Genomic DNA, 26329 nt, shown 5'->3' with positions numbered 1-26329 from the left:
TATTTTGTTATTCTGGAACTATAATGCTAAAATATACTACCACTTTAGGATCGTGGGGTCCAATCTCAGGGCATCACACAGAACCTGAGAGTAAAGAAAATGTAGAGCAAGGGGTAGTACTACATCTCTTTCTAACTCTTCCTTCACTATTGGGTGGCAAGGAGCATCGTTGTTTAAGGAAACTTTAGTAATGGATGCGGCGCTACGTCTGCAGCTTGCCTCATTCCCTCAAGTACTGCAGCGCTTACCAATAAGCAATCAATTTAAACAAGAAAAAGACTTCACCCTACTACTTATTTAAGAGCTTTTTGCTGAAAGAGCTTATTTGGGTGGAAAAAAAACATTTAAAAATAGATAACTTATTAATTTAATACTGGTGGAAAAGATACCCTGACCCAATGCTCAACTCCTCTAATATGTGATCAGATCTTGGTGCCATAAAAGAAGGTAAGGCCAAGATATGTACAGTAGTCATTCTGAAAACACTAAAAGACTAAGGCTGGTCACATTAGAATATTGTTGATTGACAGCTATCTCTCCCGACCCTCCACCATACACTAGAATGCTCAGTTTGGCCATGCAAGTATATGTTATCAGTAAGACGAGACAACAAGCTGCTGCTAGATTTGTCTGGTGACAGCCTAGAGAGAGAGAGAGAGAACAAAAGTATAGAAAAGTTTAAATCAAACTGTCCAATTCTCACCACCCAACATCTGTCATTGGGGGAGAGTCAGGAAGTTCCTATGTACTGTAGATTAGATATTTGTCCAGTCTTGGCAAGGTTGACAAATTCGGCTGATATACGTCTAATGTGTATGGCTGGCTTTAGCCCCACCTGAAAACAGGAAGGAACTTTTTTTTATTTCCTACCAGATAATCCCTTTAACCCTGTTCACCAGGGGTTATGCAATGTGTCCATGTTTCACATATGTGTTCTACTTCTTTGTTTGTTTTTTTGCTGATAGAACATACACCCATTTTAGAAAATGGACCTTTGCATATGTCAGTTTTTTGGTGGAGCACAAAATAATCCCAGAGCCCATGTCTGAATTTGGTCTGATTAGTGGACCAACCTTGCCTATTCCCTAAAGAACCAGTAAAAAAAATAGGCAGCACATGGATGTCATGTGTGTTGCCCATTTTCTCTGGCAACTACCAGGAGAAGCTTTGGAAATGTATTTATTTATTTTACTCACTTACATAGCACCATTAATTCCACAGCGCTTTACAGACATGATGGGCACTGTCCCCATTGGGACTCACAATCTAAATTCCGTATCAGTATGTCTTTGGAGTGTGGGAGGAAACCGGAGAACCCGTAGCAAACCCACACAAACACGAGGAGAACATACAAACTCCTTGCAGATGTTGTCCTTGGTAGGATGTGAACCCAGGATTCCAGAGCTGCAAGGCTGCAGTGCTAACCACTGAGCCATCTCCATCATTTTCACATACAAGAAAAATGGATAACATACAGCTAGAGATGGGCAAACCCAACCTTACAAGTTTGGCGTTCCTACCAGACAGTTATTGTCCGGTGATAAACTATGAACATGGACTTTCCCGGGACGTCCGTAGCAATGTGCGGAGTTCCAGGACAAGTCTGATGCAGGAGACGAGAGAGAGAGAGAAAGTTTTTTTATGGACGTGAAAAATCACTAATGTCTTAATGGGTCCTTACTCTTTTTTTTCTCATTTAAAGATACTTACTATGGGTATGTTCACATAATGTCATTTAGACACTGATGCACCCTCCAAATTTTCACAGGCAAAGCGGCTTCAGGAAAATGTTGGCTGTCATTCTCTTAAAGCAGTTTCGTCATCATTCTTGTGACGACTCCACTGCCAGTGTCTTTTACTCTATATTTTTATTTTCAAGTATGGAGATTGGGCGGGTTTAAAGCCGAAGTTGCCCGAAGAATGAGCATATCACTTCTTTTAACCACTTTAGGCTTTCCGAAGTCTGAAGCTGTTAAAATGCATTACATTAGTAGGAACATGTGCACAGCATTGTGGTTTTGACATTGCTGCCCATTATGTTCATTTTATGGGGTGCTTTTTCAGGCGGATTCCAGGTGGAATGGGTCTAAAAGAGATGCCTTGTGCACATACCCTTATTATTTTGTTTTACCTTTAAGCTAAATAAACTATTGGCATGAACATCTTTGCAGCCATGATGATCCAATAATCAATCAGTGTAGTCAAAGTTTTTTTATCTGCTGCCATACTTGGGCTGCATTCAGACACAGCGTATATGCTCGCGGCAGCCCTTGAACTCCTTATTTACAAATCACTTAATTTTGCAGGGAAACAACTGTTTCAGCTGCAATTGGTCATGTATTTTCTAAAAAGAAAATATTGTAAATTTTTCTCTAAATATGTCACTTTTCCTATGACTAAAGACATATAGTAATATGAGCAGTTGAGATAAAATGCTAACTAGTTTTAATATTTTTCCTTTAGATGGTTTCTGAAAGCATACCCAACGTCCTGTAACGTGACGGAGCAGAACTGCCGGAACATTACATCTCAGCCAATAGGTAAAGTTCCTTACCGTACCACACACAGACATGCTATTGTTACACCCGTGTGTATCAATTACTCATAGCACAATCTCCCTTTGTACTGCTCAGAATCATCATGTCCCAGCAGTGAAGTGTACCTGGAATGTTTGTATAGTAAAATATGATGAAGATGTACTAATACACATTTGCATTGAAATAAAGACTAACAAATGCCTTATACTGACATACACCCTTTACCAATGAACTGGTTATTATTAGTGTTGAGCCACCCCCGTAGTGTTCGGGTTCGGTTCGTCGCACACCTTAGAACACCGTCGAACACCATTAAAACCAATGGCAGGCAAACAAAAACACATAGAAACACATAGAAAACTCTTTCAAAGGTGTCCAAAAGCTGACAAACTGCTCAGAAGACACTCTCTTTAAAAAAGCCGGCCGGCAATTCAGCAGCGGCATACACCGGTACCCGACAATTTAGACAAGAAGGAATAGAGCATCACACATAGATTAAATAGATAGAAACATGTCAGTCACATATATAAGAAGTACAGTGACAGTGTTGGTTACTGTACTTGTCATTTAGTGTTAAAGAATTTATTAAAAAAAATATTAGTGTTTTCATGCACCGTCTCAATTTATAACAGAAAGAATAGAGCATCACACATAGATTAGGTAGATAGAAACATGTCAGTCACATTTATAAGAAGTACAGTGATAGTGTTGATTACTGTACTTGTCATTTAGTGTTAAAATAAAGGATTTATTAAAAAAAAATTGGCGTGGGGTTCCCCGTAATTTTAGTCTCTAGCGGAGGTTAAGCAGACGGCTGGGGCAGATGTTTGAAGCCTGGGAAGGGGGTAATACCCATGGAGCTTCCCAGGCTACTAATATCAGCCCCCAGCTGAATACCTAGCCTTTACTAGCTACTAAAATGGAGGACCCCCCAAAAAATGACGTGGGGTCCCCCCTATTTTAATAGCTAGCAAAGGCTAGGCATACAGCTGGGGGCTGATATTAATAGCCCAGGAAGGGTGCCATGAATATTGGCCCCCTCCCAGGCCAGAAACACCAGCCGTCAGCCGCCCCAGAAATGGCGCATCCATAGGATGCGCCAATTCTGGCACTTAGCCTCGCTCTTCCCACTACCCTGTAGCGGTGGCAGTGGGGTAATAGGGTTGGCGTTGATGTCAGCTTATAATGCCAGCTGACATCAAGCCCAGGTTAGTAATGGAGAGGCGTCTATAAGACACCCCCATTACTAACCCCATAGTCAAAGTTACAAAAAAACACAAACACCCAGAATAAAGTCCTTTAATTGAAATAAAGACACAATTCTTTATTGTTCTAAATTAAACCATATTTACCATTACGCCCATTCCAGCTGAAGCCAACGATCTCCTGCAATAAAAGTAAAATAATAAAGCAACATCATCCTTACCTTTCCATGGTTCCCACGACCGCTTCAGCTCTGCTACATTCACATGACAGGCTGGACCGCAGCTGAACGCTGCCATCCAGCTTGCCATGCGGCAGACCCTGAGAAACACAGGCATGCTTGCGCTCCTCAGTGTCTGGCTGTGACGGCATCCAGATGAGGTGAGCTCATGTCCAATGAACTCGGCTCACCTCATGCACGTCACTGACAGCATGGGAAAATTCTCAGTGCTCAGCGCTTGAGCAGGAGAATTCTCCCACGCTGGGATGGCATTGAGATGACAGACTGGATTGCAGCTGAGCGCTGCCATCCAGCTTGTCATCCTTCAGAGACACTGCAGAGCGCAAGCATGCCTGTGCTCTGCAGTGTCTATGAATGATGGCATGCAGGATGGCTGAGCTCAGCTGTGATCCAGCCAGTCATCTCAATGCCATCCCAGTGTGGGAGAATTCTCCTGCTCAAGCGCTGAGAATTTTCCCACGCTGTCAATGACGTGCATGAGGTGAGCTGAGTTCATTGGACATGAGCTCACCTCATGCACGTTACTGAGAGCGTGGGAAAATTCTCCTGCTCAAGCGCTGAGCGCTGAGAATTTGCCCACGCTGTCAGTGACGTGCATGAGGTGAGCCGAGTTCATTGGACATGAGCTCACCTCATGCACGTTACTGACAGCGTGGGAAAATTCTCCTGCACTCATCGCATGCGCAGGAGAATTTTCCCACGCTGTCAGTGACGTGCATGAGGTGAGCTGAGTTCATTGGACATGACCTCGGCTCATCTTTATGCCGTCACAGCCAGACACTGAGGAGCATAAGCATGCCTGCGCTTCTCAGTGTCTGCCGCATGGCAAGCTGGATGGCAGCGTTCTGCTGCGGTCCAGCCTGTCATGTGAATGTAGCAGAGCTGAAGCTGTCGTGGGAACCATGGAAAGGTAAGGATGATGTTGCTTTATTATTTTACTTTTATTGCAGGAAATCGTTGGCTTCAGCTGGAATGGGCGTGATGGTAAGTAGAGTTTACTTTAGAACATTAAAGAATTGTGTTTTTATTTCAATTAAGGACTTTATTCTGGGTGTTTGTGTTTTTTTTTTAACTTTCACTATGTGGTTAGTAATGGGCGTGTCTTATAGACGCCTCTTCATTACTAACCTGGGCTTGATGTCAGCTGACATCAACGCCAACCCTATTACCCCACTGCCACCACTACAGGGCAGTTGGAAGACTGAGGCTAAGTGCCAGAATTGGCGCATCCTATGGATGCGCCATTTCTGGGGCGGCTGACGGCTGGTGTTTCTAGCCTGGGAGGGGGCCAATATTCATGGCACCCTTCCTGGGCTATTAATATTAGCCCCCAGCTGTCCGCCTAGCCTTTGCTAGCTATTAAAATAGGGGGGACCCCACGTCATTTTTTTGGGGGTCCCCCATTTTAATAGCTAGTAAAGGCTAGGTATTCAGCTGGGGGCTGATATTAGTAGCCTGGGAAGCTCCGTGGGTATTACCCCCTTCCCAGGCTTCAAACATCTGCCCCAGCCATCTGCTTAACCTCCGCTAGAGACTAAAATTACGGGGAACCCCACGCCAATTTTTTTTTTTAATAAATCCCTTTATTTTAACACTAAATGACAAGTACAGTAATCAACACTATCACTGTACTTCTTATATATGTGACTGACATGTTTCTATCTATCTAATCTATGTGTGATGCTCTATTCTTTCTGTTATAAATTGTCGGGTACCGCTGCTGAATTGCAGGCCGGCTTTTTTAAAGAGACGGTGCATAAAAACACTAATATTTTTTTTAATAAATCCTTTACACTAAATGACAAGTACAGTAACCAACACTGTCACTGTACTTCTTATATACAGTACAGACCAAAAGTTTGGACACACCTTCTCATTTAAAGATTTTTCTGTATTTTCATGACTATGAAAATTGTACATTCACACTGAAGGCATCAAAACTATGAATTACCACATGTGGAATTATATACTTAACAAAAAAGTGTGAAACAACTGAAAATATGTCTTATATTCTAGGTTCTTCAAAGTAGCCACCTTTTGCTTTGATGACTGCTTGCACACTCTTGATGAGCTTCAAGAGGCAGTCACCGGAAATGGTCTTCCAACAATCTTGAACGAGTTCCCAGAGATGCTTAGCACTTGTTGGCCCTTTTGCCTTCACTCTGTGGTCCAGCTCACCCCAAACCATCTCGATTGGGTTCAGGTCTGGTGACTGTGGAGGTCAGGTCATCTGGCGTAGCACCCCATCACTCTCCTTCTTGGTCAAATATCCCTTACACAGCCTGGAGGTGTGTTTGGGGTCATTGTGCTGTTGAAAAATAAATGATGGTCCAACTAAACGCAAACCGGATGGAATAGCATGCAGCTGCAAGATGCTGTGGTAGCCATGCTGGCTCAGTATGCCTTCAATTTTGAATAAATCCCCAACAGTGTCACCAGCAAAGCACCCCCATACCATCACACCTCCTCCTCCATGCTTCACGGTGGGAACCAGGCATGTAGAGTCCATCCGTTCACCTTTTCTGCGTCGCACAAAGACACGGTTGGTTGGAACCAAAGATCTCAAATTTAGACTCATCAGACCAAAGCACAGATTTCCACTGGTCTAATGTCCATTCCTTGAGTTCTTTTGCCCAAACAAGTCTCTTCTGCTTGTTGCCTGTCCTTAGCAGTGGTTTCCTAGCAGCTATTTTACCATGAAGGCCTGCTGCACAAAGTCTCCTCTTAACAGTTGTTGTAGAGATGTGTCTGCTGCTAGAACTCTGTGTGGCATTGACCTGGTCTCTAATCTGAGCTGCTGTTAACCTGCAATTTCTGATGCTGGTGACTCGGATAAACTTCTCCTCAGAAGCAGAGGTGACTCTTGGTCTTCCTTTCCTGGGGCGGTCCTCATTTGAGCCAGTTTCTTAGTAGCGCTTGATGGTTTTTGCAACTACACTTGGGGACACTTTCAAAGTTTTCCCAATTTTTCAGACTGACTGACCTTCATTTCTTAAAGTAATGATGGCCACTAATTTTCCTTTCCTTAGCTGCTTTTTTCTTGCCATAATACAAATTCTAATAGTCTATTCAGTAGGACTATGAGCTGTGCATCCACCTGACTTCTGCACAACACAACTGATGGTCCCAACCCCATTTATAAGGCAAGAAATCCCACTTATTAAACCTGACAAGGGACACCTGTGAAGTGAAAACCATTTCCGGTGACTACCTCTTGAAGCTCATCAAGAGTATGCAAAGCAGTCATCAAAGCAAAAGGTGGCTAGTTTGAAGAACCTAAAATATAAGACATATTTTCAGTTGTTTCACACTTTTTTGTTAAGTATATAATTCCACATGTGTTAATTCATAGTTTTGATGCCTTCAGTGTGAATGTACAATTGTCATAGTCATGAAAATACAGAAGTTTCTTTAAATGAGAAGGTGTGTCCAAACTTTTGGTCTGTACTGTATGTGACTGACATGTTTCTATCTATCTAATCTATGTGTGATACTCTATTCTTTCGGTTCTAAATTGTCGGGTACCGGTGTATGCCGCTGCTGAATTGCCGGCTTTTCATGTTTCACTGTGAGCACTGTTCCCATCGATTTGGGCAACCACTTTAATGCCACAACCACCATGGCTGTGGCATTACAGTGAGTGGCAGACAATCCCTGCATGATTGGTGCTCTAAATAGCGCCAGACATGCAGGACATGCTTTTGGTGCACGAACAGTTATCGAACATAACCTCGAACAGCCAAATTTTTTGCAAATTGTTCGCGTTCGTCGAACGACTCGAACACCGCCCAAAACAGCTCGAATTTGAGATTGGCGAACAGTTCTAGTCGAACACCGCTCATCTCTAGTTATTATGATCCATTGTATCAGCTTGTCTGCTTGTTATAACATCTAGCTTATTCATTATTTGTCCTAGATCTCAACCAGTCACAGATATCAATTTAAAGTTTATGTCTGTCCTCAAAGTTACCAGATATAACTTGTATCTGTTTACCAGCGACAATAAAGATAACTGAGTTTGTAATTCGTTACTGAGATATCATAATGTGTTACCTTTGTATTTTGCATAGGACTGCAGGTAGGCCTCCTACTTTATGTTTGTAGGTTGAGCCATCGGGAAAACACACTCCTCTTTAAAACCAAGTTCACACTCGGCGAATCTCACTGCCCAAAAGCCAAAATTTAGTTGATGGCATCCACTTTTTTACATAGTGGATGCCACCGACTACACTGTGACATTTGAGGGGTGAGGGACACAAAGTGTGAACTTGGTTTAAATCTGTTAATAAGGAACTATGGACATCCTACATTTTATATAGGCATTATTGTGCATTTTTATGAATTTGTGTCCTTATAATACAATTTTATGCCCCGTTCACATGTGAGTTTTGTGTGTCAGTTCTACCAATTGTTCCATTATTGCGTATGAGAAAAGAAGCTGATGTGTGAATTCCGCCTTTGGCTAGGGTCACATGACGGTTTTCTTTCACCTGAGAAAATCAATCCAATTATGCTGATCATACTATGATCAGAGTGTGATTACTGTGTGATCTGATTTTCTCGGATGTGGAGTAGATGGAAAAATAAATCTACTCCATTCTGTCAGTCTGTGAAAATCAAACCACACTCAGATGTTATCCAAGTGCGGTCAGATTTTTTTTGACTTACCCATTGACTTGCATGGCCAAGTGAGATCCGATTTACACATGCAAATCGTGCATGCAAAAATTTTTTTTTCCTTTGACCGAGTTTGTCCGATAAATAAATTGGACATGTGCACAGCCTCATAGAATAACAATGGTCCGAATACGATCTGATGTTTTTTCGGATCGAAGATACGGTTGTCTGCAGGAGCCCTTAGACTGAAACCTCCAGATTGGGAGCCACCATTCTTGTAAACAGGGGAGGGTCCTGAGCAGCTTACCCCCTTCCTGATATTTAAATGTCTTGTATATAGACAGGAGATGTCTTTAATAAAACTTCCTTAAAGTCCCCCAATGCTTTTTAAAGTGTAACCTTTATGTTTTCATATGTCATGATTTTAATCAAAGTGCTGTAGTGGCTTGTAACATGGCACTCTAATATAATGTGCAAATCAAAATGCTTTCTTCTTGGCCTAGCAAGTGATGTCACTTTAATCCCTTGAAGGGAATATGTCGGTAGGATTTCACACCGTAAACTATTTATTTGTACTTGTAGCTCTTTCAAAGACAAGTCCAGCAATACCTGTATCTTTGCATGTCCAGTCCATTCATCTATTACTGAGACATCATCATTTGAATTGATATGCAATTGAGGCTAAAGAAATATTTGTAGCTCTGAGGCCTCTGTCACTCCAGCTCTATACCCCACCGAGCGCCTTCTCTTCCTGCTTGACTGACAGCCTCTTTGGCATGCCGTGTGACTGCCGGCAAAGGAGCCATCAGTCAAGTAGGACTTATAGGCTGTTGTGTCTTCATGGATATTGAGAGGGCATGCATATTTTCTGTATTCTTAAAAGCCTCTTTAATATAGAGAAGCTTATTGAAATAAATTCAATATTTCTAGAACACTGGGCTAAATAGGGCCATAAGGTTGTAAGACCCATATTTCAAATGAAAAGCTATTCATTCTTTATGTTTACTTAAAATGCATACACCCTCTGCATATTTCATATAATTTAAAGGGAGCCTATCATGTGCAAAAACCACTATTTTTCTGCAGATATAAAGTAAATCTGCAGGTAAATAACGTAAAAATGCTGCCTGGATTCCTTGCTGAAAGCCCAGATACCAGGAGGAGATGAGATTAAATCCTACTGAGAGCTGCTTGCTTTTAGTCAAAGGGGTGTGCATGGAGAGGTTGCAGTCACTGCTCACTATACTGTGAGTGACGACTGTGGTCATTTCCCAGCACATTGATTGACAGCCTTCTCTGCACTCAGATATGCAGGGAGTCTAACACACTGAAAAGCAAGCTGTCAATCAAAGTTATGGAGCGTGCTCACAGCCGACGCTCACAGTATAGTGAGTAGTGACTCGAACTGCCCTGCACACTCCCTTATGACTGAAAGCAAGCTGCTCCCGGAGGGATATAAGATCATTTCCTCCTGGTACCCATGACGCGCCTCTGGGGCCACAGGGTACTCGGTAGCCGGGCCGGTTGGTGCTGGGGATGTCACGGTGGCAGTGACCCGGTCCGTGGCCCCGGCGGTCAAATAAAGAACAGTCAATTTGGGGAAATAAAGATTTGGGGATAATGTTCGTGACGCCACCCGTGGTATGTGGCTATATGGGGCCGCCGCTGCGGTGCAGATCCACTGGGGCTGATGGTGACGCAGCAGAGTTGGTTCAGCTCTCCACGGGCAGCGTAGAAGATTTGTAGAAGTAGATGTTGTCGATGCAGTGTAGTGCAGGGCTGATGACGCAGTAATTAGCCAAGGACACAGTGGGGTGCAGTCTTCAGGTTTTACTCACAGTTTTTAAGTTCTCCGTGTTACAGTTACCGGTGAGTAACCGCCCACGTTGTCCTGTGTCCTCCGGGGTAGTGATCCAGCCAACTCTCAGATATCTTGGAAGCACTTGAACAGGACCCCTTTCTGTGTACCTCTCCAGGTCGTCTCACTGCGCTGGCTCTCGCCCTCCTGCCCTGCGCCTCACACCCAGTGTCCCAAGCCAGTGGCTGCTGGCCTTGTTGGGCGACGTCCAGACTGTCCCCTTGGTCTATATAGCCACTTTTTTGGCGATTGAGTGTGGAGTGTGGTCACAGCACATGAAATGCTGCAACCTCCGGTTTGCTAGTTGAGCCCTAAAGTACTCCACTAGGCTGGGGCCGGTCCCCTACTGCGGACTGATCCCTCCACGTCAGCGTGAGTTCGGACGCACGGGTGGCCTCTGCACTCGCTGTGCCCCTGGGATCCCTTCTCTCTCTGGAGTCCTCCTCCCTGCTCCTGTCTTCTCACCTCACTCTCCCAACTCAGCTCCTGCTCCAATGACTGGAGCCAGGAAGATGGACCCTGCTCCCCTGAGCAGAACTCTTTTTCACCCCTCTCTAGAACTTTCTACCTTCCTTATATACCCTTCTTTCAGTGCTCCCCTGAACTTCTTCCTCCACCCACACCCACTACATGGTTCCCTCTCTTCTGGTTCCCCCCCTTCCAGCCAGGGATAGGGCTCAGCCATGACCAAGTGCATCTTGCCCCGCCTGCTGGTCTGGAGTGGTGTAGTGTTGGATGTAGGTGTGTGGGTCCCGAGTAGTGCTCCCTCCTTACCTGAGAGTGGGGTACCACACCTCTGGATGAGATGCAGTACCTCTGTGGCAACTGGACCCGCAGGGGCGCCACACCCGCCCTTTGAGTAAGGTGGCTGGGTAGCTATTAAACGCTATTTACCTGCAGATTATCCCTATATCTGCAGGTAAATATAATTTTTTTCACACGACAATTTTGCTTTAAGCATATAAGGATGTCTTTATACAAAGAAGCATACAAGACAATTGTGTACACGATACACTGAAATGAAATCTAAATAACAGTGACTTTGTTTATGATGCAAATCAAATAAAAAATCTAAAACTCAGTTACACTAGCGTAACATCATCTGTTTTTAATTCCTCTGGAAGTCAGGGGTAGGGGGAATGTCAAACTCCCAAACATTTGTGTAGTGACACGCAATCTATGTATGTGGAGAAATAGCCACCGAGGCTGCTGGCTTAGGGTCTATGAAATAAAACGAACAAAAAAATTATTAGAAGTCCAATTTAAATTTCAAAATATATCACAAATTGTATTTAGAAAATACAACAACAGGTAAAGGAGAAGAAAGTGCGTATGTGCAGTGCAACCTGTGCATGGGGAGAATGGAGGTGGAGCAGATAGCAAATCATTATGGAGTAACAGTGCAATAGTACTAGATATTATATATATAAAAATACCTCACCAATTTATAGCAGAAAGTATCAAGTGAGTATATGCGGCTAAGGTACACAGAGTGTGGTAAAGTTTTTATAGTAAACATCATATTATATAATGCCATACCTTAAACTACCGCAGCTCAAGAGGGGGGCTCCACACCACCAATGCGTCTGCCCCGACGCGCGTTTCGGACCACTTTTGCCCTCTGACGAATTCGTGATATATTTTTAAATTTAACTTGGACTTCTGATCGTTTTTTTCGTTCATTTTATTTCATATGCTTGTCTATGATGATTAGTCCTTTACAGTCCTGATAGTTGTTATTAGATAGCACTAATAATTTATAAATTAATTACATATTATTACATTGGGTGTTATTACAGGGTCTACTATTATTTATATTTTACATTCTGGAGCAGGAAGAATTATACTGTTTATAACAAATTTTTCTTTTTCTTTAGGACTGGGGCAATGCACTGCTAGAGAGAACCACTCAGCCACAGAATGGGATGAGCTCAGCTACTGCAGGGGAGATGCCATTGAGGTTGTTGGCTTCTTTGTACCTGGACTCAAGTGGTTTGTGGGGAAATCTCCTTCAACTGGAGCCACTGGTTTTGTCCAAACAAAGCATGTTGATCCCAACTGCTTGAAGCCTTTGTAAGTAACCCTTCTTCTTTACTACTCAAATAAGCTATGAGGTTAAGGCCAAGTTCAAGTTTTCGGTCCAAGTGAAAAAATGGATCACACTAGGACTAATGATATTAAGTGGAGCAGTACAGATAAGCTTTTTTTTTTTTCACTGAGTGAATCTGCATGCGTAAAAAATTGCAGTATGTAGTAGTTTCTTCCATAAATCAGTTGAGACTTACGCATTCAAGTCTATGGATGCGCAAAACAAATCAGATACCATAAGGAGACACAGTATAAGATTCGATGTATTGCTATTCTGTAACATAGGAAACCATAAAATGATTAATAGCTGCTGTTGTAAAAAGGGATTGTATACATATTGAACACGGATGACAACTGCAAAAATAATTATCCGAGTGATGATATTTATACGGTCGTGTAAAACTAGCCTTACTGTAATTCTCATAAGGCATGAAGTATATACAGTACATACTATGCTGTATACAGAAATTATAGGGCCCCTAAGCATCATTTGTAATCTCGAATTTGGTGGCTGGGACCTAAAAGCAGTTACAGTATTCCAGTCTTGCCCATGAAAGGTCGTATTTATTATTTAAAGGGAAACTTCTGGATTTTTGGTTATTAAAGTAGCATTTTAAGGGTCAGCTGGATTTTATTATTACACTTGCTTGTAAATATTTTTTTTAAGGCTGCACCTAGAAAGAGAAGTTTTAACACCCCTATGTGTTGCTCCCAATGGAGATCTGGGTGATGCTGCAGTTATGATTTTAAGGGTTTGTTCCATTTAATAAGAAAAATGTTTAGAATGGCATAAAAAAACAAAAAACAAGTAAAACTCACCCCATGAAACTCGAATGCTCCTGTTGCAATGCTTTGTGGTCCGCAACAATTCTCTTCCTGTGGCTGCTCAACCAATCACTAACTGCTTCAGTGTCTTGTCTGAGCGAGTGATTGGCTGCCGCAGTCACATGTCTCTGCGTTGTAGGTCATTGTTGCAACAGGAAGTAGAGCTGACCAGGTAGCATTGGAATGAGGACAGCAGGAGATTGGTTAAGTATTTCTTCTTTTATCTGTTTAACCCATTCTAAGCTTTATTTAAGCCTCTAAGGATCTCAGCATATTTCTGTATTTTATCGATGTAAGATATGGGATATTTTTCATGTTTTAATGTATCTTTTAGATTTGCACACTACCTCCTTCGGAAGATGATGTCTTATAAAAAAAAAAAAAATCACAAAACATTAAACATTGTAGTACTAGGATTGTCCACATGGTGGCGCTATGACTTCAATCTTACTTTCTATATAAAAGAAAACTATGATTTTAAAATTAGAAATTATATTTATTGCTGCCATAAAAAATATACCTGCCCAAAATGTTAATGTGCATGTATTGAAAATGTTTTGCTAACTTTTTTACTTTTTTGAGACATATTAGCAAATGGCAACATTAGCTGGTGCAACAGGAATCCTTAAAAATAGCTTTCTGCAAAATTCTGCCATTTAACAGTTTCTGTTAAATTTTGGAAGACAAGTTATTGTCACAGTCACAAATGAATGATCACTGATAGAAATCAGATCCTTTCTAGCAAATGCTTTTGATTCCATGCAAATGTTCAGCTCCCTGATTGCCAGGGCCATTAAGTGTAAGTGACATCATTAAAAGGCCCATAAAATAAAGATGATTTGCCTGACTGTTTGGAATGCCAGTCTAGATGGCAAGTGAGATTATCCCTTTAATGGAGCCAGTTAATTGTGCCACTAAGTGGTCTAAATGATCACACATGTAATCTACTAGGACGTACATGTATTTACTGTATGCAAGGCACATCTGGATCATTTAGGTAAACTGTGAAGTTGAAAGTAATTGTCTTTTAGTGAAATGTCATCCTGAACGTAAATCTTACACACATGAAATAAGTAGGCACTACAAAGGGATTACCCGAAAACTAGGGAAGGGAAATTCAGGGAGAGATAGAGAAAGGATGTTATAATATCAGTCTGAAAAGTTTTATGAAGCACACTGAGCATATAAAATAAGGCTTGGAAGCAACGGTGTTAGAGTAAAGAGGACCTAATGGTTATACTAATGTAGAACACAGACATGATTATTATTCCCATAGTTTTATTATATGTCTCTCGTTTTTTTTTTGTTAATGCTACAGATTTATTCACATATTATGACTCTGTGTAAGCTTTGTACAGCCTTTACTATTTATGCTTTACAGCTAACCATGAAGTACCTTTAGATCCACTGAATATAGTTATGCACACGACTGATATTTATCATTATTTATTTTACTCACTTATATAGCACTATCATATTCCACAGCACTTTATAGACATTATCAGCACTGTCCCCATTCCCATTGGGGCTCACAATCTAGATTCCCTATCAGTATGTCTTTAGAGTTTGGGAGGAAACCAGAGAACACGGAGGAAACTCACACAAACACGGGGAGAACATACAAACTCCTTGCAGATGTTGTCCTTGGTGGGATTTGAACTCAGAAGCTGGAAAGGTGCTGCAAAGCCACTTTGCTGCCCATCTTCTACTTACCGTATATTAGGCCATTGGCCGATACTGTACCACTTTATGCTACTATTTTTACATAAAGGCATGCAGACGTCTTATATTTTTTATTTGTTTTCGTTGGATTTATGTAAAATGAGACAGGAAAAATTAACTCATAGAACCATTTTCCTAGGAAAGAATATCTATGTAGCATGGTGTCATATAGAAGCACAAAACAGAAACCAAAAGAGTGCCTACAGCTCTCATGGAACCAAAGGGCTTCCACCTACCAGCCTATTCACATGACTATTTACTATTCACTTACGTAGTGCCATCATATTCCACAGCGCTTTACAGACAGTATCATCACTGTCCCCATCGGGGCTCATAATCTAAATTCCCTATCAGTATGTCTTTGGAGTGTGGGATGAAACCGACACAAAAACAAGGCGAACATACAAACTGCTGGGTACATGAAACCTTAATATGCTGGGTAATTTTTCATATAGGCAAATTTAAAGGGATTTTCCCACTAACAAAGTACACTTTAAAGGATATATCCGGGACTTTAGGGAGAAACAAAAAATGTGGCTAGGCACTAACAGGCAGCCAATTGCAACTTACCTGGCTGTTGTGCCCGGCGCTGTTCTTCCCCAGATCGCTCCTGCTGGGGATTCAGCTGCATCTGCGTGGGCGTGACTTCCGAAGTCATTCTGATTGACCGCCAGTTAGGCAGCTGGGATCCGGCTGTCAGTCAGAATGACGTCAGAAGTCCCACCCCGTCAACAGAGCAAAGGGGAAAAGAAGCCTTTGCTCTGTAGACGTCACATCAGCAACAGCTTCAGATTCCCGGCAGGAGCGGTCTTTGACTGCTCTGTGCCAGGGAAGAACGGCGCCATGCATAACAGGCAGGTAAGTTGCAATTACCTGCCTGTTAGTGCTTAGCCATATTTTTTTTTTTTTAATAAAGTCCTGGATATCCCCTTTAATCAATAGATCTTGGAATATAAATAAGTTCCGTAATTGGATGGGTTAAATAAACGTGTTAAAAAAATGTTCCTGTGCGGAGATAATCTTATAAATGAGTCCCTGCTGTGTACTGTGTAATGGCTGTGTCTGACCGTGCAGGAACATGGTCTGATCATACCACAGCTCCTGGGCAGGAGAGGAAGCGAAAGAGAGTATACAGACACTACAGCAGGGGATCACAGCTGATTCTTGCTGTGAGGTAAAACATGTTTAAAAACAAACAGCAAAATCTCACAGATCACAGAAAGCAGCACCTGTGATCCCATGCTCTCCTGTCTGTAACCTCTCTTTTATATTTTCCCCTGCCCAGGAGTTGTGGTATGATAAGACCATGTTCCTGCATGGTCAGACACAGCCATTACACAGCACATAGCAGAAGCACATTTATAAGATTATCTCAGCACATGAACATTTTTTTAACACATCCAATTGTAGAAATTATTATTATTCCAAGAATGTACTTTGTTCAAGGGAAAACCCCTTTTATGATAAAAATCTAACTGAATTATTTATTCTATAGAGAGAGGGGCCTCACTTTCTGATATCCCTAACCCAATCTATCACTTTTTAGGACCAATCATATAAGAAGACTATGCTCAAATGCTCTGGAAAACATTCTCACAAGCAATTATACAAATGCCCTGATTGCATTTAAAGGGGTATTCCCATCTCCAAGATTCTATCCCAATATGTAGTACGTGTAATAATAATAATAATATTAGCAAATATCTCCAATTAGAAATGTAGTAGAGTATTTTTGATTCGCTATGTCTCTTTCCTCATGTGCAGGCATCGCAGGACCTTAGTTATCCATGGTTAAGTCCACTGATAAAGTGACAGTTAGCTAGCTGCTAGTGGCCATAACCATGGATACCTAAGGTCTTGCAATGCCTACACATGAGGAAAGAAACATAGCGAATCAAAAATACTATACTACATTTCTAATTGGAGGAATTTGGTAATATTATTATTATTACACCTACTACATATTGGGATAGGATCTTGGAGATGGGAATACCCTTTAACTTAGCAAGAAAGCAGCGACAACACAGAACTGCCACAATGCACAAAGGAGATGTCATCCATATATCTAAGTTAATAAAATAGGCAATATTCTGATCTGGGGAATAGCTATGGCAAAGAACATTGTTATCATATAGCCATACAGATTTTCCCATTAGCGTGGAATACACAGGACAGCATTTCTACCGCAAATCGTGTCACTGCATATTTAAAAATGTCATTATCATATTTTTATTGAATTCCTACAGGGGTAAGGATTTATTGTTCTTAAGTGAGGATGAGAAGATTTCCCTTAATTCGTTTGATGAAGAAGCTCAGAAAGGCCCAGTGGAACTCCTCAGCAGCTTGGCGCAGACAGACATCAGCTCAGTGTACAGGCTGGGTGAGTTCTGTACTATGACTATTGGTACATTGATGAGTTGCTGTTCACAGCAGGGAGCAGAAACAAAGTGGATGTTGATGTGGCTGACATTGTGCTACTTACTAGTATATTGACAGAAGGACTTTGTTACCCTTGTACTGTCATGGGACCCTTCTAGTTTCACGAGCTAATCCTCAGTCTGTTACATCTCATTTCCTTTTATTCACCTCCTCAGCACACCACATTGCTTTTATCACTGAAGGCTCTGTCTTCCACTAATGCTCAGTTTACACATATCAACCCCGGCTGTTAAATAACCACCAAACGATTACATGAAAGCCGATCGGCAGTTGCTTAATATCCTGTTTACACAGACCGACTACACTTCCATGCACACAGAACGATAGCTAAGATTGTTCTGCTTGCATGTAATATCAATGTTCTCGGAAGCACATATCCTGTTTATACAGGGCACTGTGCTGTCGAGAAAGATTATTTTTTTTTAAGCCAGTTAAAAAATAATCACTTTTTGCACATTCGTCGAGTGATTGCTGGTCGGCTTAGACCAGGGGTCTCAATCTCAGCTGGGTATATGGGCCGCACATGGAAAAAAAATTTATTTGGGGGGCCGCATTCTTTGCAGGACAAAGTGACATTTTTAGTGATACCATTTTTTTTTCTATACACCTTTTGAACATTTTTGCTGTTTTATTTTTTATAGCTTGGGTCGATACGGATGTGGCGATAACAAACGTGCACTTTTTTTTGTTTACTTTAGTTTAGATATAAAGCAGCATTTTTAGTGGCAAAATATTTTTTCATGCTTTATTTTGAAGTTTTTCTGCCAAAATCTTGTAGTAATGTACCCCACCCTGGTCTGCATCTTGTAATATCCCCCATCTTTGTCCCCATCTTGTTGTAATATTCCATACTGGGCCCCATATTGTCGTAATGTCACATACCAGTCCCCATATTGTAGATATGTCCTCATCTTGTAGTAATGCCCCATCCTGGTCCCCATCTTGTTGTAATGTCCCCATCTTCTAGGAATGTCCCCATCTTGGTCCCCCTCTTGTAGTAATGTCCCCAGCCTGGTCCCCATCTTTTAGGACTGTCCCTTGCCTGGGTCCCATCTTTTAGGACTGTCCCTAGCCTGGTCCCCATCTTTTAGGACTGTCCCTAGCCTGGTCCCCATCTTTTAGGACTGTCCCTAGCCTGGTCCCCATCTTTTAGGACTGTCCCCAGCCTGGTCCCCATCTTTTAGGACTGTCCCCAGCCTGGTCCCCATCTTTTAGGACTGTCCCCAGCCTGGTCCCCATCTTTTTGGACTGTCCCCAGCCTGGTCCCCAACTTTTTGGACTGTCCCCAGCCTGGTCCCCATCTTTTTGGACTGTCCCCTGCCTGGTCCCCATCTTTTTGGACTGTCCCCTGCCTGGTCCCCATCTTTTAGGACTGTCCCCAGCCTGGCCCCCATCTTGGAGGACTGTCCCTTGTGCCGTTCTGCACATACAAGAAAAGAAAAAAAGATTCTTCTCACCTGTCCTCCATTTCCTCGGTGCCCTTTCTGCACCTGTGGCCCGCAGGCACCATAGACCCCGATCGCAGCCCGGTCCAGGAGCTGCCGGCAGCTGCGCTTCAGTTCAGTGTATTGCCGTGCAGAGACTGGCTCTCTGCACAGCAATACCAATGGCAGCCGCTGGCCTATCAGCGGCCAGCAGCTGACATCTGCGCGTGCCAGTGACGTCATACGCCGCTGCGCTGGGACGCAGATGTCAGCTGCTGGCCTCTGATAGGCCGGCGGCTGGCACTGGTATTGCTGTGCAGAGAGCCGTTCTCTGCGCGGCTATACACTGAACTGAAGCACAGCTGCCGGCAGCTCCTGGACCGGGCCGCGATCGGAGTCTATGGTGCCTGCGGGCCGCATGAAGTAGCTTGAAGGGCTGCATGCGGCCCGCGGGCCGCGTGTTTGAGACCCCTGGTTTAGACAGTATTAAAGTCAGGAAGAAAGCTCTTAGAATGCTTACTCCCAAAATTATCGTCCTGTCTAAAATGAGCATAAGGAAAAAGTCAACTGCAGTGTTGTAGGGATTGTTTCTTCTGCACAATTTCTTAATATAGTATCAGTTAGGGCATATAAATCTTGTGAAATAAGAGGTCTTAGTTTGGGATGCCCAAGTAAGAGCCAGACTAAAGAGCCAATGAAAAGATCAGGTTCCAGGCAGAGCAATGTTCTCAGCAATCTCTGAGTCCCATACATTTTCAATAGAGCAGCAGCATGCAAGCCCACCACTCCAAGTGACCAGGGATGGGATGTCATCTGTTCTAGATGTTGTTATACAGACTTGTTTGACTCAAAATTATAACATTGGTTGAGTAGTGTGTGTAATTTTTGCTATCTTTTTTAGATGGTCTGGATCCAGTTGAAATATATCTGAAATCTCTGCCAGGTAAGGTAGATTATGAACTTAAAGCCATAAATATAAATATATATATATATATATATATATATATATATATATATATATATATATATATATATATATATATATATATATAATATATATATATATACATATATATACAGGGTGGGCCATTTATATGGATACACCTAAATTAAATGGGAATGATTGGTGATATCAACTTCCTGTTTGTGGCACATTAGTATATGGGAGGGGGAAAACTTTTCCAGATGGGTGGTGACCATGGCGGCCATTTTGAAGTCGGCCATTTTGGATCCAACTTTATTTTTTGAATGGGAAGAGGGTCATGTGACACATCAGACTTATTGAGAATTTCATAAGAAAAACAATGGTGTTCTTGGTTTTAACGTAACTTTATTCTTTCATGAGTTTTTTACAAGTTTATGACCACTTATAAAATGTGTTCAAAGTGCTGCCCATTGTGTTGGATTGTCAATGTAACCCTCTTCTCCCACTCTTGACACACTGATAGCAACGCCGCAGAAGAAATGCTAGCACAGGCTTCCAGTATCCATTGTTTCAGATGCTGCACATCTCGTATCTTCACTAGAGATGAGCGTTGTTCTACTCGAACTGTTCGCCAATCTCAAATTCGAGCTGTTTTGGGCGGTGTTCGAGCCGTTCGGCGAACACGAACGATTTGAAAAAAATTCGGCTGTTCGAGGTTATGTTCGATAACTGTTCGTGCACCAAAATCATAACTGGATTTTTTCTCAGTAATGATGAAAATTAATGTTAATACGCAGTTTGAGTGTACAGTGGGGTGGGGGGAGGGGCAGGGGATGGATCTCTGCAGGAATAATGAAGATCTCCATTTTTTTTTCTCTTTCCCGCATTTGCAGTGGGGAGGTGCAATCTGTCAGCCTATCAGCAGCGCACACACGGAGCGAAGTGCTTTTTTTCACACAAGCAAGGGCATGTGTCATTGGCAGTGTATGTCACATGTCCTTGCCCTATAAGACCAAGCCATTTTCCCCGTCGCCACCATTTTCTCACTGCTGCAGCTGCGTGTTAGACGGCACCGCTGTTGCTGTGTGTGCTATACCTTGTTAATTTCAAGCCAATTTTCGCACAAATCTACAGATAGCTTGGGAGTAGGGAATAGTTGTGATTGCAGTCCTTTTAAGGACTAGGTTACAGCATTTCCTACGACTTTTATCAGGCAGGTCTGTGCTCTTAAATAGATAGATTGTGGGAGTAAAGACTAATTGTAATTGCAGTCCTTTTCAGGACTAGGTTACATCAGTTCCTATCAGTTTTTGCCAGGCAGGTCTGTGCAAGTTTTTTTCACAGCATTCGGCTGAATCTAGCAAAGCTAATCCTTTTTGGCCTATTGCAGAGTGTGTTAGTCAGTGGAGTAGCCTATCTGTGTTGCAAGATATACCACCTGTGTATAGAATACCAATTTTTTTACTGCACCAAGTGAAGTAAAATCTTTTGGGCATAGCATCATTCTATTAGTCCATCTATACTGACCTCCATCAGGTTGCAAATTGAATATAATTTTTTTCTGCATCTAGCTCTGAAAAAATATTTGGGCTTCTAGCAGTGTGTGGGACTTTCTCTATTAATCCATCTATACTGACCTCCATCAGGTTGCAAACTGAATATATTTTTTTTCTGCATCTACCTCTGAAAAAATATTTGGGCTTCTAGCAGTGTGTGGGACTTGTTCTATTAGTCCATCTATACTGACCTCCATCAGGTTGCAAATTAAAATTTTTTTTTATCTGCATCTACCTCTGAAAAAATATTTGGGCTTCTAGCTGTGTGTGGGACTTGTTCTATTAGTCCATCTATACTGACCTCCATCAGGTTGCAAACTGAATATAATTTTTTTCTGCATCTAGCTCTGAAAAAATAGTTGGCCTTCTAGCAGTGTGTGGGACTTTCTCTATTAGTCCATCTATACAGACCTCCATCAGGTTGCAAATTAAAAATAATTTTTATCTGCATCTACCTCTGAAAAAATATTTGGGCTTCTAGCTGTGTGTGGGACTTGTTCTATTAGTCCATCTATACTGACCTCCATCAGGTTGCAAACTGAATATAATTTTTTTCTCCATCTAACCCAGCCAATAGTTTTGGCCTAATACCACAGTTTGGCCACTCAGCTCTGCTCGGTTCCCATCCATTGTTTTTTTGTGCAAACAACTCCAGAGTTGTGAATTAGTTAACCACCAAAATGAGTGGAAAAAGGCCTGCTGCTGGTGGAAAGGGGAATAGGCGTGTTGGGAAGGAGAAAAAAGGTTGTGTCCGTGGGGTAGGTGTTAGAGCAACAGTAACATCTGCAGAAGAAAGACCATCTTCCAGCCAAACTAAAATGTCTACTTCTTTTAGCGGACAATGTGATAAGATCCCTTTCTTACGGCCACGCCAATCGCTACAAATTCCAGATGAGGCACAAAAACAGCAGGTGCTTCAACGGATATCAAGTGCTCCTTTAAGTGGGCTCTCCTCCACATCAACTTCAACATCACAAATACTCCAGTCCTCAAAGGTGTCACCCCAATCGCACTTGCTTCCTCACAGCTCCCAAATCTCCAGCTGCCCGTCTGAGTATGAGGTAGAACAGATGGTTGAGTCTGCAGAACTGTTTACTCATACTATAGCCTGGGAATCAGAGGTCGACTCCAGCGCTTCTGTGAATCCAGACGAGGAAATGATCTGCACTGATGCCCAGAATCTTTGAGTCGGATCCAGGACCAGACGCAGAAGGTTCTGACCATAATGTAGACCCTCATTCCCAAACTGTAACTCCTGTTGGTGGAGACAATGAGGAAGACGATGATGAGACTCAAATACCTGATTGGAGCGACAACTTTAGTTTTTTGTCAGGGCAGGAACAGGTTGGCTCTGAGGACGACGGGTGTGATAACGCACAGGGTGATGATGATGAGGTTGGAGATCCCACTTACTGTCAACCCACAGTCAGCCAAGAGATGAGGTCAGCAGAGGAGGTGGAGGAAGATGCTAGTGACGACGAGGTCAGGTTGCGCCTTCCTGGACAGAGACGTAGTACTGGAAGCACGTCAACAACTGCATCCTCAAACACAACTCTGCCTCTCACCACAAGTCGTGGTGGCTCTTCAGGTCGCATGGGTGCTAAGCCTTGCATAGCCTGGGCATTTTTTCAGATCGATAAAGATGACCCAACTCGTGTTATCTGTAACATTTGTCAGCAAAAGCTAAGTAGAGGCCAAAAAATACATAGTTTGAGTACTTCATGCATGAACCGGCACATGGACATGAAGCATAAGTTGCAGTGGGAAGCTCAGTGTGCTACAATGCGGCCTAGCCGGCCGGGCCAACCACCGTCTGCCATATCTTGTGCATCCGCGTCCTCTTCATCCTCTGTGACTGGGGGGACAGCAGTCACACCTGTTTTGGGGCGCAGACCTGCCACCTCTTTACCAGCAACAGCCAGCGTGATTGGCAGGTCATCATTTTCTTTGGAGGTGGTAACACCAGCTGGTGTTGAGTGCTGTCCGACATCGATAGCACCACCTTTGGATCAAGGCAACCTAACATGTCCGCCTGCATCTTCCTCACAGACCGGCAGTTTGCCGGGGACACCCTTATCAACCCCGTCTAAGCACAATAGCCAGCCCTCGGTCCCTCAGATGTGGACAAGTAAAAGACCATTTCCTCCTAGCCATGAGAAAGCTAAGAGGTTGAATTTCACCATCTGCAAGCTCTTGGCTACAGAAATGCTGCCTTTCCGCCTGGTGGACACAGAGGATTTTCGAGACCTTATGTCCGTCGCAGTGCCCCAGTACCAGATGCCCAGTCGGCAGTACTTCTCAAAGAAAGGTGTGCCTGCGCTCCACCAGCATGTCGCACACAACATCACCGCTTCTTTAAGAAACTCTGTGTGTGACAGTGTGCATTTCACCACAGACACTTGGACGAGTAGGCATGGACAGGGGCGTTACATGTCGCTGACTGGGCACTGGGTAACTATGGTGACAGCAGGACAAGGGGCTGCTGTCCAAGTCTTGCCGTCCCCACGAGTTGTGCGTCAATCCTCTTTATGTCAAAGTTCCTCCACTGCTTCTGCCTCCTCAACCTCCTCTCGGTCTTCCACCTGCACCCAAAGCCTGTCTGGTCATGCCACAAGCTTTCTAACTGCGCAGAAGGGATCCTGCACACCTCCATACTATGCTGGCAGTAGGGCTCAACGTCATCAGGCGGTTTTTACTTTGAAATGTCTGGGAAATGTGAGTCACACAGCTGAGGAGTTGTGGTCAGCTCTGGAGAACCAATTTCATGAATGGTTGTCTCCACTGGACCTGAAACCAGGGAAGGCCGTGTGCGACAATGCTGCAAACCTGGGTGCGGCCCTTCGCCGGGGCAATGTCACACACGTGCCTTGTATGGCTCACGTGTTGAACCTGGTTGTCCAGCAATTTTTAGCCCACTATCCCAGACTAGATAGCCTTCTGCAGAGGGCACGGTCGCTGTTTGCTCACTTCCGCCGTTCGCATCCCACAGCTCAGAGACTTACATCTCTACAGAAGTCGTTGGGCCTGCCACTTCACCGGCTAAAATGCGATGTGCCTACCCGGTGGAATTCAACTCTGCACATGTTGCAGCGACTGTGGCAGCACCGACAAGCCCTGGTGCAATACGTTCTGACGTATAGCCTGGGCCAACGAGATCCAGAGGTGGGGCAAATCACGCTGGAGGAGTGGTCTCAGATCAGGGACCTATGCACCCTTCTGCACAGTTTTGAAATGGCGACGAAGATGTTTAGTGCTGACGATGCCATTATCAGCATGACTATTCCGGTGATTTACATGCTGGAGCACATGTTAAACAGAATTCGGAGTCAGGTGGTGGCACAAGAGGAGGTGGAGGAAGTAGAGGAGGAGGAGTTGTATGCGGAAGGGCTAACATCTGCAAGGTCCAGACGGTCGGCAGCACCAAGGCGGCAGGCATGTGAGGGTGGGGGAGATAATTTTACCAGGGCGCTTGGTAGCAGCCAAACTAGTGAGCAAGGTGCAGGAGCCCAGGAAGAAGTGGAGGACGAACTGATGGAAGACTCATCAGATGAGGGAGACCTTGATCACATTTCTGTTGTGCGAGGTTGGGGGGAGAGGACAGAGGAAGGAAGCATGATTGTTACCTCGCCACCAACACAACAGGGACTTGGTGCTCCTGGATGCGCAACACACATGAGTGCCTTCTTGCTGCACTACCTGCAACATGACCCTCGAATTGTGAGAATTAGAAATAATCCTGACTACTGGGTTGCCACACTGTTAGATCCCCGGTACAAAAGTAAATTTGCAGAAATTATTCCTGCCATAGAAAGGGATGCACGCATGCAGGAGTATCAGCAGAGACTGTTGCAGAATCTTACATGTGCTTTTCCACAAAACACCAGTGGTGCACGTAGTGAATCTCACAGTTCCAACTTGCCAACCGTGGGACCGTCAAGTGTTCAGCACTCAGACCGTAACAGAACCACAGTATTTGCTGGTAACATCAATTTTGCGGAATCATTTCACCACTTTTTTAGCCCATCCTTTGCAAGGCCACAGGAGACAAGAAGTCTGACACATAGTCAACGCCTAGAGACGATGGTACAGGAGTATCTCCAAGTAAACATTGAAGCCATGACTGTGTCACTGGACCCTTGCTCTTTTTGGGCTTCCAGTCTGGATAAATGGCCGGAGCTAGCCACTTACGCCTTGGAGATCTTGTCATGCCCCGCAGCCAGCGTTCTGTCTGAACGTGTGTTCAGCGCTGCTGGTGGTGTGCTGACAGATAAGCGCACGCGGCTCTCCACTGATAATGTAGACAGACTCACGTTCATAAAGATGAACAAATCATGGATCCGAAATGACTTTTCTACCCCTGTGTCATCCTGGGGAGAGTAAAAGCTTGATGATTGGTTAAAATCACCCTACCAACCGTTTTAAGCTTTCAAATTACTAATCATGTTTATCTGTATCTTGGCTGGAAAATAATTTGGGCTTTGTAGCAGTGTGCAGCACTGATTCTATTAGGCCATCTATAATAAGCTCCACCAGATTTAAAATTACTAATCATGTTTATCTGTATCTTGGCTGGAAAATAATTTGGGCTTTGTAGCAGTGTGCAGCACTGATCCTATTAGGCCATCTATACTAAGCTCCACCAGATTTAAAATTAATAATAATTTTTAGCTGCATCCAGCCCGGAAAATAATTTTGGGGCTCCGAGATGCGCAAGACACATAAGTGCCTTCTTGCTGCACTACATGCAACATGACCCTCATATTGTCAGAATTCGAAGTAATCATGACTACTGGGTTGCCACACTCTTAGATCCCCCAAACTTTTCGATCAACCTTTTCATTTTAATAAAGACCAAAAAAATGGTCATTTTTGAAATTATAAGCATTAGCAGGTT

General features: G+C 43.2%; 1 protein-coding gene across 4 annotated transcripts in view; it reads left to right on the top strand.

Moving 5' to 3' along the window:
- SH3TC2 (SH3 domain and tetratricopeptide repeats 2) overlaps positions 1–26329 on the top strand; it is a 134486-nt gene that overhangs the window by 62116 nt on the left and 46041 nt on the right. For all 4 annotated transcript variants that reach the window (XM_073651320.1, XM_073651321.1, XM_073651322.1 and 1 more), the window contains exons 8-11: positions 2464–2540; positions 12334–12529; positions 17338–17471; positions 19856–19897. In XM_073651320.1, the coding sequence (XP_073507421.1) occupies positions 2464–2540; positions 12334–12529; positions 17338–17471; positions 19856–19897 (449 nt within the window). The remainder of the gene's footprint in view (positions 1–2463; positions 2541–12333; positions 12530–17337; positions 17472–19855; positions 19898–26329) is intronic.

This window comes from Phyllobates terribilis, unplaced genomic scaffold (assembly GCF_046119375.1).
Source record: "Phyllobates terribilis strain yellow unplaced genomic scaffold, ASM4611937v1 Scaffold_11__3_contigs__length_659146591, whole genome shotgun sequence".
Taxonomy (NCBI): Eukaryota; Metazoa; Chordata; class Amphibia; order Anura; family Dendrobatidae; genus Phyllobates; species Phyllobates terribilis.
Note: the sequence above shows the minus strand (reverse complement) of the source record. Positions and strands in the feature narration are given on the sequence as shown.